Source organism: Anarhichas minor, unplaced genomic scaffold (assembly GCF_050575085.1).
Source record: "Anarhichas minor isolate MPS153535 unplaced genomic scaffold, ASM5057508v1 ptg000024l, whole genome shotgun sequence".
NCBI classification, from domain to species: domain Eukaryota; kingdom Metazoa; phylum Chordata; class Actinopteri; order Perciformes; family Anarhichadidae; genus Anarhichas; species Anarhichas minor.
Window position 1 is genome coordinate 3,759,144 of NW_027466470.1, and position 13,897 is coordinate 3,773,040.

At 44.3% G+C, this 13,897-nt stretch overlaps 1 protein-coding gene across 5 annotated transcripts in view; it reads right to left on the reverse strand.

The window, feature by feature from the left end:
* Positions 1–13,897, reverse strand: part of LOC142956879 (zinc finger E-box-binding homeobox 1-like) — a 53,785-nt gene that overhangs the window by 6,606 nt on the left and 33,282 nt on the right. For 3 of the 5 annotated variants that reach the window (XM_076098650.1, XM_076098651.1, XM_076098649.1), the window contains exons 2-5: positions 11,128–11,316; positions 1,636–1,788; positions 1,150–1,352; positions 455–563 (exon numbers count right to left, since the gene is read on the reverse strand). In XM_076098650.1, the coding sequence (XP_075954765.1) occupies positions 455–563; positions 1,150–1,352; positions 1,636–1,788; positions 11,128–11,316 (654 nt within the window). Of the gene's footprint in view, positions 1–454; positions 564–1,149; positions 1,353–1,635; positions 1,789–11,127; positions 11,317–11,489; positions 12,667–13,897 lie in introns of those variants that run through there. The other 2 variants (XM_076098648.1, XM_076098647.1) reach the window with 2 other exon arrangements.

The following is a 13,897-nucleotide window of genomic DNA, read 5'->3' on the forward strand; positions in this document are numbered from 1 at the left end:
AGGATTATTTCTATTTGAATTATTTTTTTTATGGTAGGGACCGGATATGGTACCTCTATTGGTATGAAATATCTGGTCAGATTTACAATCTTATTAACTTAATCTGTGATTAGATAGTTTTTAATTTGCCTAATTTTAGACTGAATTTCCAACATTTTGTCTTTTGTTTGTATGGTAATCTTTGGGTTCATGCACATGATTTTTTTTAAATAAAAGGAAAGCCTGTTGTAACAGAGCATCCAATAAAGAGATGACTTAGCTGATATAAATCCTAATAAAAGCTGTAATCAACTTGTGATGACTGTGTAGATTTGATTATAACCATCAATCAACTGCAAACACAGTGATTACAGATAATAAATAACTGCTACAAGCCTGGAGTTTTGAACAGCAGGTCAGACCGTGTCGGGACGTGGACTGCGTGAGCGTATGAGTGAGAATGGCAACAGCTCACCGCTGTGGATGCGCAGGTGCTCCTTCAGGTGGTGCTTGTACTTGAAGGCCTTGGAACATTCGGTGCACTTGAACTTGCGGGTTCCACCTGTCGACTGGGAAACGTGACGCTGAGACAGACAAAACAAATAGAGGACGGTGATGAGAAGATGTGTCCATACAATAGATATAAGTCAGAAGTCTTCCTTTTGTTATTGTTAGTGAGCTGTTTAGTATTCATGTAACACAGAAAGCTTTGACCTTCTTAAAAACACAGGAGAAATCTATATTTTCTTAATGCTTTCAGAGGAACATTGATTGCAGAGGTTTAAGTTTATGACTAGATTTGCAGATTGTAAAGTTGCGTATTGATTTTGAATGAATAATTAATCACAGTGCATGAAAGCAGACCCCAACGTCGAAGAATTTGTCAGCTGACCAGCACTTACAAAACCAAAAAAAGTCAATATAAAACCAGCCAATTTCAGTAAAAACAGAAAATTACTATGAATTATTAAGCCATAATATAAGACTTCCAAAGACAGATAAACTTAACACACGAAGACTTTTCCAGCCTTGAAACCATACAATGTGTTTTTAATATATTTGAGACCCAGGTCATGGACTCTGCTTTCATCAGGAATGATTTGATCTTGTGCTCGACACATCTTACAACAGCCCGCAGTTTTGGAACAGTCTTCAGGTCCCGATGTTTACCTGCTCCCTGGTGCCCCTGTGGTGGCTCATGTGCCTCTCCAGCTGCGAGCGGTAGGTGAAGGTGTAGCTGCAGTGCGTGCAGCTGTAGTTGTCCTCGCTGGTCTCGTGGCGATACTTGATGTGCTCCTTCAGCGAGGCGTTGCGCTTGTAGCCCCGGGAGCAGTAGGGGCAAGTGTGCAACTGGGAGAAGGAGTCTGGGGTGCCTGTGATGGAGACGACAAGGAGAGGAAGATGGAGGGTGATGCTTATCTTCTGCCATCGTCACAAAGTCAAATAGCTTCTGAGACCCACTCCCACCCACACCTGTGCAACGTCTGATTAGGTCAACATTTCTGAAACTGACAGTCACGCCCAGTTCAAGCTGTGATTGGCCAGCTGTCCCTCGAGTGAGTGTGATGAAGTCTTTATTTTCTTTGAGCCGAGTTGCCTCTAAAGGCTCGGCTTTAATCGGCTGCTATCTGAGCAGTGTTGGTGTGTAGATGTTACCGTTTTCATCGGCGCCCCCCGTCTCTGCCGGACTCTGCTCATCATCCGGGGCTTCAGGATAGATGACGGCTGTGTCTCCCTGCTGGAGAATCTCGTCCACTAGAGTATCCTCCTCAGCCTCCTCTTCCTCTTCTGACACATACTCCTCCTTCACTAAAAACACACACACACACACAGAAGGTTTTAAATATATACAGGGGAGCAGAGTGACAAAGAGCATCCATCCAAGTAACAGTCGATATATTTACAGAACCCGGCCCACTAGAGAGCGCCACAGGGCCTCTCTATGATTCCCCGTGATGCACATATTCCTCTCTTGAACACATTTATATTCCTGAAGTCAAAGCCTGGGGAGTACAATTTCTTTTGGACCTTTGGACAATAAACCTTTTATAAAGCTCCATGCGCTGATTGTTGATGATCCTGGTGGCTCCCCATCATCAGAAGACAACCACCTGCCTATTGATGTTTAGAAGGAACAGGAGTCGTCAACAAGAGGAAAAAGAGGTTTTTTAAAGCTCTACATTGTGAACTCTTCACACCTTCAGGAGAGGCCAAACCCCGTCTAAAGGACGACGTGAGAGAGGTGAAGAGAATATATATAAAACCACTCCAACGATTCAGCTCTCGTGACTCTTCTCGACCTCATTTCTGTACAAAAGCGAAGGCTTAGCAGGCTCAGGTGAAAAGAAAACTACAGAAACTGCTGTGAATGTAATGGCTGCACTGTGTAGACAGCCATGACCTGCGGGACAGTGTTTGATGAATGTTTTCTTTCCAGATAGCGTATCAGAGATAAAAGCATCTTAAATGTATAATATCTCCGTTGTGTACAGGTGATTATGGTTTAATGTTAAAGAGACGGGATGTGTTTCCCTGTAACTACCATCAGCCTCATGAGGAATAATTATACGATGGGACTTGATCCTCGTGTCACACTGACAGTCTGTCCTCCATCCAACACTTACCCCCATTAAACCAAACACTCCATTCAAATTCAACTCAATACGAGACTCACAGACACAAAGACATGAGCTGAAAAACTCATATAAAAGTGTCATCGCCCACAAGCTGAATGTGTGAGGCTCTGAGTGCAATAAGATGTAAACAAGTTTGACATGAAGGCTGGAATGTATTCGTCGTGGCATTACAGCGATACGTGGAAGATTATAGAGCAGAAAGAGAGCATTTGAACAACACCATGAGTCCAGTTGACTATATTAAGATTTACAATGGCTGGATTTTATTCACTGATGCCAGCAAATCAAAGTAGCCGAAAAAACAGTCTGAAAATGTCAGTTGAGGAATCGCGGGCCGTATTTAAAACGCTGACTGCAGCTCAAAGCGAGTTAAGACTGTTAAGCTTTCTCAAGTCGTCTCTCGTTTCGTACGTCCATCTGTGAACACTTACGGGATCACAGTTTAACAACTCTGATATCAACTTTCAGGTTTTAGATGAAACAATAGTGGGAATAAAGGGTTAATGTTTTAAAGGGGTTTAGTGCGGCGCTCCTTTCAAGTTCTGGTGCTCGCAAGAGACAGAGTTTAAAACAACAACAATGGCCCAAATCAAAGCAGCAGAGACATTTTGACTTTTACTCTCTGTTAGCGAGCTCAAGCGGCCAACGAGGGACTTCCTCCAGACAAGAACAACAAAGCTGAACAGATAAAGAACAGACAGTGTTGTGTACTCAAGCAGTAGAAATAGGGTTAAATATACATATATATAAACATATAAATGTGTGTATATAAAAGCACCAATGACCAACAATAAAATAAGAAATAAAACATCTATATACAAGTGTACACAATATAAATAGGCAGTATTTATTTATTTGCACTGATATACATGGACTGTATGATTATAATACTGTATGTACAGCAGCGTTAGGATTTATGTTGACATCGACCGATTATACATATTAAAAAACAAACAGTCTATGATCAAGCTCCACAAACACGGTATCCTACATTTCCCACAATGCACCCGGATAGCATCTTTCATTCCACACCCCACCTCTCACGTTTAAAGTCAAGTGAGGCCTCGTTAATGAACTCATATTGCTAGATACATGGTTTATAGTTTAGACTTCTTATTAATGCGTTCCATGTGTTTCCTTATCCGCTCTGCTGCTTTCGTTCCCTTCTTTCCCTCCTGCTTGGCCTCTTGACTGAGATCTGTTGTTGTGTTGTGTAATAACCTCTTTAACACAACAGTGGTGCAGCACATGGAGCAGAGACGTTACCTCACTCTCTGTGTGTGAAAACGTTGATAAGAACGAGCAGCGATGGGATGGACGAGGCATTCTAACTGCAGGTGGGACCGGTGCCAAAGGCCACGCCTCTTCCTGCGGAGCCTCGTCAGGGACAGGTGCAGCTGTGTGTGTGTGTGTGTGTGTGTGTGTGTGTGTGTGGCTGAGTCCTGCTAAAGCCTCATTTTAAACGGACAGATCTCAGCTTCCCATGATCTCATCCAAAAGATTTCCAAATCTCTCTTTTTCCCCCTCGGAGGCACTCATCTAACTTTCATCAAGCTCCTTTCTCTCTCGACTCGTCCCTCTTTCTGTTATTACCTCGTCCTTTCTCCCCCTTAACTTACTAGTCTGTCACCTCCTGTCTCTTCTCCTCTTCATCCTCATCTCTACCCTTCCTCCCTTTCTCTTCCTCGTGCGCCTACACTGACAGCAGCAGCTTCAGTATCGAGTGTGTGGAAGCTGCTAAATCTGAAAACACATCTTGTTCTCTCTGTTTTGGACTTTCTGACGACTTAAATGTTTTCCATAATCACTTCTTTTAAATGTCCAGAGAGCTGATCACAGACTACAAGTGTTGTCATTAACCTGGATACCTGTCTGCTGATAACATAGTGATCGTAAAACAGATCGTCGTCGTTCTTATCGTACGATAAATGGACATTTTGTTTACATGCCTTGTTACATGAGAATGTCAGCATTTCAGTCAACATGATGCCAGAACAAACAGCAGCTTTAAAGGACCTACGCGTTTAAAAAGAATACCCAAGTGGACATTCTTATTATGCTATTATATTATCATGATATCAGCATTAAATGGCCTTAAAATGACAAAATATCGTCCAACAGAAAGCAGTGATCGTGAGAGTCAAACCCTCAGATATTCAGTTTACAATCTCACAAAGAAAAGCAGCTAAATCCTCACGGTTCAGAAGTTGGAAGAGAGAAAAGTTTGACATTTCTGTGTGAAAAACGACTTCAGTGACGGATGAACATTGTTACGTCTATCGACTAGTTGTTCCAGCTTTAACAGGATGTACGATGAACAGATTTTCTGTTTTGCCATCAGAAAAAAAATAAATGTATCTGTTTTATAATTGTTCAGACATTTAATGTGGACGGAGATCTTTACAAAAACTACCAGAGGACAATAGTAGAGACGTCGGCTGTTTTCACACGTGAGCAGAATTCTGATTGGGGTCTGTTATGGACGTCGCCTCACTTGTAGCTACCCTCCCTTCTTCCTCTGCCCGACTCTTTTTGTCCTCCTCCCTCTTGCTAACTTCACTTCCCTCCATCACTCTCTCGTCCCTTCGTCCTACCTCTTCCTCCTCACTCCTTTTCCATTCCTCTCACTCTCACTCCTCTCTCCATTTTCTCTTGTAACTTCTGTCTCTGCACCGTCATCTTTTCTTCCTCTGTCTCTGCCCCTCACCTCCCTCCTTTCCCTCCCTCAACCGTCCTACCCCGTCACTGATAAACCTCGCTGCATATTTTCCCACCACACTCTACAATTACACTTAATGCCTCACAAAAAGCCACGCAGTAATGACGACCAGGACCCCGCAACACACACACACACACACACACGTGGGATATCAGAAAGGAATGAAAACAGGAAATCATGTGGCGCGCACACACACACACACACACACACACACACACACTCACTCAATGGGAGTTATTCACAAGCATCCAGTGCAGACGCACACATACAGAGCGCTGCACTCGTATACCTTGCCAGAAGCTGTCACAGCGAGTCCGTGGTGGATTTATAAGGCAGGATGGATTGGAGCTGCAGTGCGGCCCAGACTGCAGGGGGAGCAGCGGATACTAATCTCTCACCAGAGGACCAATTCAACACCAGCTGCTCTCTCCCTGCTTTCTCCTCTCCCCCTCAAGACGGGGAGGAAAGAAAGGAGCGAAAGTCAGACAATCTCCGCAAAAAACAAAAAAAATCACGAAAGCCTTTGAAGGGTTCCCGACGTGGCTCAACAGCGCTGCAACGTTTCATGACTTTTCCATGACTCCCCTCCAGCACCGCCGGAGCTCTGGCACGCTCTGAAGACGGTTCTCCTTCCTGGTTTGTTAATGTTTCTCTAAAGGAGTGAGAGCAGGACGGTTTCTGCTGCAGGTGCGGCTGTAAAACAACAGGTATCGCCATGAACGCATGACTCAAGTCAAAAACATCACGGTACTCTCTCGTTCTGTGACCCCAAAGAACCCGTTTATAAACTCAGTATGAAACCTGTCTGTCTGTGTGTTGGTCTGTATAAAGGATATAGTTTACTGTCCTGCATCACCTGACAGTGAGGGTCAAGGGTTCAAAAGGGTTCAAAAACAGCCAACTGCACACTCTACTCAGGCCACACAACTCAGCACCATGTTGCTGCAAGCAACACTGGCAACAGACAGAAAAATGTTCGTACAGCATCCCAAAAAGAAGTGGAGCTGCAACGTTGATTGACAGTTGACAGAAAAGGTTTGACAGAAAGTTCTCAGGCTCTGAAATCTGGAGATTTCCTGCTTTTCTCTGCTTGATGTCATATTAAACTGAATATGTGACAAAACAAGACATTCCGTGGACTTTGAGAAACTGGGACGGACATTTTGAAACCGAGCCGGGCTTCAGATCTCATTTTTTTTAATTCCTGGAATCCTAGGGAGGCTGAAACCAAAGATGCGTTTCCTACAGGACTGAATGGAAAGAAAAGAGATCAACAACCGATCCGAGGACCTGACGGATGAATACGATCGCTAATTAGAGCAGAGGTCCATAACAACAAGATAATATGTTTAAAAAAAAAACATCCTTGTCATTTGCTTTCATGACTCTTCTGTATCATTTTCCCATATTTTAAGAAACATCTACCACACTCACTCATATCACCAGTTTCATCTTAAAGTAAATCTGTTTATAATGTATTCATGTGTAGATACTATGAGGTCGGAGGTCAGGCCTAATAACCGGCAAAATCAACATCATCCAGCTCACCAACAATAACTACATTTATTTCTACAGAACTTATATGACGAGATTACAAAGTGCTCTAAAAAACAAATCCAGAATAGCGTTTAGAGTCCGTCTGATACTGGGTGCTTCAGGCTGAACCTGATAATCTATATGTGAGACCTTTTCAAGATATATCAGCCAATATCAATGAGCCACACGAGAGCCTGAACGTTGGTATTGTTGTGATAACTGTGGCCTACTTAAACCATTGATGCTAATATGAAAGGCGAGCAAACACTCTGTTTGTTTAACTGATGAGAGGAAACGAAAAGAGAGACTGTTGACTCCTAAATGCAAGTTTCATTTCTAAAGTATTTAACATGTGTGTATGTGTTCAATAACACATGCATCAAGCGTTTATCTCTTCTACATGGCCGGCAGCTATTACAGATCATACGAGGTGATGTGGAAACGGCAGTGAAGACGATCAGGAACGTTCACAAAGTCACTCCTCTCACTCTTTCTAAATCCCCAGGAAACAGTGTGCTGGAGCAGAGAGAGGACGACGCCTACAAAGTTAGAAAAGTTCACTTCTCCACACAAAAAATAAGAAAAGTCAAATAAGCGATGCTAACGTCAAGGTTTACTGAACAACAACAAGCTCAGCAAAACCCTCTGTGGATAATTAAGGGCTAATAATAAGCCGGAGCACCACCCATCACTGCCAACACCGAGGAGAGGCTTTCACACCATATCTGAGCGGGAGGAGAAAACGAGGAGAAGAGGAGAGGAAAGTAGGGAAACAAAGGCAAAGAAGACGAGCTGGAGGAATATAAAGAGATGAAGAGAGACCAGTGACTGCAGAGAAACAACAAGTACACGGAGGAGAGAGACACACAAAGTGAAAGAGAGCGAGCAGCGCTCGTGAGCACTGCTCGCACCATGTAAGGCTTTATTCAGAAACAATGAAACAAGCCTCCAGAGCAATATCTCTCAGTGTCACATTTCTCACCGTCTCCATGGTTTTAGTATTTCCTGCTTGGCTGTAACCGGCTGCTGTTGAGATGAAGGCAGATGCTTGCGTAGGCTGAGCCGTGTGCGGCGAACGGAGGATTAAAAGGGCGTAAACACAAGCCAATCAACCTCTGCTGCTGAAGGCAGACTCGGTTCTGCCTCTGCTTATTAAGTCTGGCGGTCGTTTTGTTGTTCGGGTCGGATTCTAAGGTGCGACGGTGTGCTTGTGTGGCCAAGAGCTCATCCTGCAAACATGGCTTACTTTTGGTTATCTGGAGGTTTAAATTCAAGAGTTTCAGAAGTGAAAAAGACGTAAAACCTTCCAAAAGAGTCTTTGTGCCTTCTGTCTGTGAAACCTCTGGAACTATAAGAGGAAGGACAGCAGGAAGGTGATTGATTAGCTGAGTTTAATAAAGCAGACGTGGTGCATCCTGCATGATGAAACCTGTTCTGTGTTAATCTACAAGTGGGCATGCAGTGCAAATAAAACCTGTCTGCACAGACCAACAAGAAGCAGTTTAGCTGACTCAACTCCCCACAGACAAACACAGACCCAGCAGTGCTAATGAGGAAACTCATCAAAGTGATATCTCACCAATATCTCAGTCGTACATCTCGTACATCTTCTCTTCCAGATCCTTAATTGTAAAGTCCTGCTGCTTTCCTTCGTATTATGTGATAGTAAACTTCGATTTATTATCTTAAAGGTACAGCGTGAAGCATTTCGGGGGATCTATTGGTGGAAATGGAATTGGATCGGTACTCGGTATCAGACGACACCCAAAGACCAGGGATTTTATAGAGCAAATAAATAATCAATTAATACAAAAATCAGCAGATTATTAATTGTTAGTTGCAATCAAAAGATGTTGCAATAACATGCATTAAAAAAAGGTATCAGTATAGTAGGTGTGGTCCCTAAATAGGTAAATTTATGCAGCAAATAACATCACATTCTCATAAATATAGAGCGTATAGGGCAAGACATCGTAATAAGCCCTCTTCTTTTTATGATACTCTAATAATTCAATACCTCACATTTGGGGGATGTAATATTTCTTCAGACTTCGCATCGTTTTGGGGAAAAACCTGAGTCATTAATTTTGAACAGCGACACCAGAGATGACAAGGAATGATGATCGAGCTCGTTACTGTGTTTTATCAGAGAGGGATGGAGGGGGGGGGGGGGGATGGGATGCTTCATGCATGCATGTGTGTGTGTGTGTGTGTGTGTGTGTGTGTGTGTGTGTGTGTGTGTCATTAGGATGCAGGGTTGTACAGAAACTCAGAGAGGAGAGCAGAACATCTGGCTGTGTGAGCGAGCAGAGGTTCCCCAAGGCTGAGAGGACTGAACTAATCCGATCAAAGAGAGAGAGAGAGAGAGAGCAGGCAGATGAACACGGACAAATAAATCATCAGCGGTAAATAATACAGCCACATACGCTGCGTGAAAACGGTGATGTTGCAGGTTCACGCCTGCGCGAGATGGATCTGATCAAACCGTGGTTGCGATCTGTGTCCGAATGTTTTACCTGCACGTTTATGCCGCGTTCCATTTAGCTCAGGAGTTGAGAGTCGGAGTTTACTGCGTTCCAGTACAACAAGCTGGTGCTCCGGTCAGGTTAGCCATTAGTCAGCTGGCAATACCAGTTGATAACAAGACATAACCACAGTATTCTGCACAAACAAACGCCGAACAAAAGTAGTGTATGAATAACTGAAAAATCAGCCATTTGACAAAACACAACAATGTGTTGTTTTCTATGTATTCTATAAGCTTCACTTCTCTGACTGGATTACAGCTTCACTCAGATCCTCTCTTCATCAGTCATCGCTCAGTAATCTCATCCGAGCATCTCTTGTGTTTGCATTGTGTATCCTGCCGTCAACCCAAACAATACAAACCTCTCTCACACAGGCAGTTGACCCACATAACGGAAGATGTGCTCCGCTTGTGATGTTGACTTCACTATTCTCTGTCACGGATGTAAGAGTTGCATCAAACAAGGGTTCATATTAAGTTATATTACATATTTTTCTATAGTTTCTTATTCATATTTTTATTGTAATTTTTACTTTATTTCCAAAACCTATTCTACAGAGCTCAGACCCCACACACACACACACACACACACACACACACACACACACACACACACAGAAGCATTCAATGTTCAGTGGAAGGCTGCGATACGTGTAAATAATACAAGTATTCAGCTACAGAAAGTTGTGTCTTTGAGCTTTATCTCACGCAATAATAATGGTCCAAAGTTGTGGCTGCTCAGCAGCTAAGCCGTCTGGAAACCCTGCTGTATTTCTGAAAGGTGTCAGCCTGTTAGGAAATGTATGGGATTTGTTATGGATGTGAGAGCTGGAGATTATACAGAAGAACCTCTGCATGACGGGCAAGATTATACAATATTGAAGCGCGTCTATTTCTCAGGCGCGCTTACTCTCCCTCCTTCTGCCTCTTCGCTGTTTCTCTATCTGCCTCGCGATGGCGCTTCACTTCTCCGCTGATCTGAAAACATCGCACCACACCGAGGCCGCGACCGCGGTCGGCTGACTCGTGCTTCGGGCTCTTCCACACACCAACGCGTTACTCTGGCGAATGAAGAGCTGTTTCAAAATAATGCACCACCACCACAGAGAACATGAAGTCTGCCTCTGTCCTGGTTTGGTTCCACTTGACAACAGTTGCGTGGATAATCCTCACCGCCTGTTCTCATGTATCCACTGAAACAGAAGAGCCAACGCGTGACCATATAAAGATGACAGTACTATCAAACACTGAGCCGACTCGCTCCGTTATTAATCCTTTTAAAGGTTGATTTACAGCGATGATGGAGATGAATTGCACGTGCGAGCCATGGGACTTTTTTTTGTGCACATTAGCGGCTTTCCCTGTCCAGGAAAGAGTCCAGCTTTGTTGATTTAACTCTGCAGACAGTCTGGGAGAATCTGTGCAACTAACATGAATAACACTCCCCGGACTACATCTCCCGAGGCGCAGCTGTGTAAAAGTTGAACTTCCCTGCAGCAGAGCTGTGTGGCAACAGCTTGTGTAAGCCGGTGGGTGGACTGCTGAGAGAGAGCAAACACGCTCGGCAAACCTTCCCATGGATCAACAGACACGACGAAGATCAATCTTCAAAGTCCAGTCTAAAGCCAGGGAATGTCTGACCTACATTTACTCTCACAGAAAAGATATTCGGCTGGAAGGAACACTTCCATACTGATACTGACAAATCATGTCTACGATGGAGGTCTCACCTCCGTTCAAGCAGCCGTTGTGGGGTAATACTGTTGTGGTGGTGGTGGCGGCGTCGTGGCTGTCCTGCGTCTTGGTCCCATCGGCGTTGGCGACCTCCGGCTCCTGCAGGCTGTCCTCCTCCACGATGTGTAGCTTGTCCTCGTCGTCAGAGTCCGAACTGGCCTCCAAGCCATTGTTGAAGTCTGTCACTGCAGAGGGGGAGACACAGAGATGGGAAGACGTTCAAACATTTATATAGCGGCCGCACCTTCTTATAGAGCTCGCTCTGATTCACCAGTGCAGAGGAGCCGGCACCCTGCCGCGGTAATCAGCGTCTCATTTACATCTGGGATGCAGAATATAGACAATTAAGCGCAATTACCGGCTGCCAAACGTAACAGCAGTGTGATCAGCGTCTGAGCTGCATGGGGACGTGTGCCTCTATTGGAAGGAGTCCAGTCGGATTGCCGCCTTAAGTGTCTCTCCTTCATACGTTTCTGGCACCTCTGGAAGTCTTGACGCTAAACCAAACGAGCCTTTGTGCTGCGCTCTACTTCCTTAAGCCTACAAACATACACAACGGTGCAGAAACAAGATGTGTTGCTAGATTGTGTGTTTAAAAACGTGTCAATGTGCACCTATAAGGACGCCGTGATCTTTATGGTAATTTCCACAAGACAAGACCGCTGCACCTGTGCTCCATAAATGTTATATATAACCATTCTACCCGAGAGAGTTGGATCCATGAAGTGCAGCACGAAAAGCCTGAATTGGCCGACCGTGGCCAAGTCAGACCGCGGGTCAATGTGTCGTACCCGTTGAATGCGACACAGACGTCAGATGTCTTTTCATGAACAATAGAAGACTGAAGTAAAGAAAGAAAGGAAGCTGCACTCCTATGAAATCACAGAACAAGCCGCAGTTTTTAGTTCATCCCTCTTTTCACTTTACGTGCAGCTGCCAAGACGAAAACAACACATTGTGTGTAAGAAAGAAAGATGTTTCTTAAGCGTAATATATTTACATTAAATTGCATTTGCAGTGACCCTGGCATCTCAAAAACCCATTTAACTCCAAACCAGATCTCGTGTCTCCAGATCCTCTGCAAAACATCATCTTCATCATCATCACATCAATCTATCTCTGACTCCAGGTACACACACTCTCCCTCTCTTCACGGAGCAGACAAAACAACACACAAAACGACAAACAGCAGCCATGGGGAAGAATAATCACTCGTATATCAGCCTGAGAAAGCAAATCTATTGTACACTGTGCTGCAGTCAGGGAGTTTGTCTGTGGGGTACAGCTTCTTAATGGGAGCTCAGGGTGAAGAATGGACCAACTGGACTGGTCTGAATGAATTTAGACCAGTGTGTGTGTGTGTGTGTGTGTGTGTGTTTAGCACAAAAGCTGCATGTGATGTGAATATACGGGGACGTATGTGATGATGAGCACTATGCAGTAGGTATTTAATTGGTTATTTCGCTGTCAGCATGTGTGCACGTTTGACTGTGTGTGAGCACAGATCAGTACATGTGTCTGTGAGTGTGTGCTGGTGTGTGAGTGTGTGCTGGTGTGTGTGTGTGTGTGTGTGCTCTCCGCAGGGTAGCTGTACGTCTTGGCGGAGGTGCTGAGGACGCCTAATGAGGAGGAAAGCTTGGGTTGTTTGTTCACAGGTGACAGGTGCACACACACACACACACACACACACACACACACCACAAAACAAGCTCTGTGTGTGTGTGCTCTGGTTCTGCACCTCTGCATGAAATGAGAAGCTATTTCAGGTAGCGCCGTTAACCGCTCACACACCCTTTAATGCAGGGACCAGATGACTCCCACCTCCATTTAAGACACACACACACACACACACACACACACACACACACACACTCCTCCAGGAGTGATGCGGTGCATGTCACTGCTCCAGACAGACGAGTGGAGCTGTGAATGCAAGAGTGTGTGTGTGTGTGTGTGTGTGTGTGTGGAGGGGTGAGATCGATGACGTCTGAATCGATCTAAGAGGCTGGTGCAGAAAGAGACTGAGGAGCATAGCATGTTTGTGTGCATGAGCTCTGGTTTGATGATGGAGAAATACACGACAAGTACACAACTTCTGCTGGTTGCTGGTTCAAATCCTTTGACATGTCCGCATGTTAAAGGTCTTTGCTTAATACCAGCTCAGTACAGAAATATATATACGTGTACGTCTCATAGTATTATTATTTCCACTATTTCAAGCATTAAAACATGACTACCCGAGTGCAGTGTGACCAACACCCTGAACGGTAACGGTGAACCTCTGTGGTTTGGCCAGATGCAGATGATTTGAGCAGTTTGTAAGTTCACTACACACGCCTACTACAGGCAGCCACTTCCTAAAAATCAACAAACAGTGTCTCTCTTCATTCAGACAAAAAACAACCACGGGTTATTAACCAGGCTTGTGGCAATCCCAATAATAGCCAGGTGTATACTTCCAGAGACACAGCCTGTGTCTGTTCTGCACACCAGAGGCTGCCTGTTGCAAACTGGTGAGTAATTCTTAACAATGGTGGCTGCAGGGAACACGCAGCTGAGCTCCAGATACACAGGATGTCTGAGAGGCTTCATATGTATATTCTGTATTCATTCCTTTGTTGAATATGAAGATTGTGATCAAAATGCTGTCGAGCATCAATTCCTAGACTTGACTCGGCGGTTTTGCTCGTATTCTACTTGAATATATTGTGATTAAATAATCCCTTCCAGACTTCTGAACGTTTAAGGGTTTGATTGTAATACTTT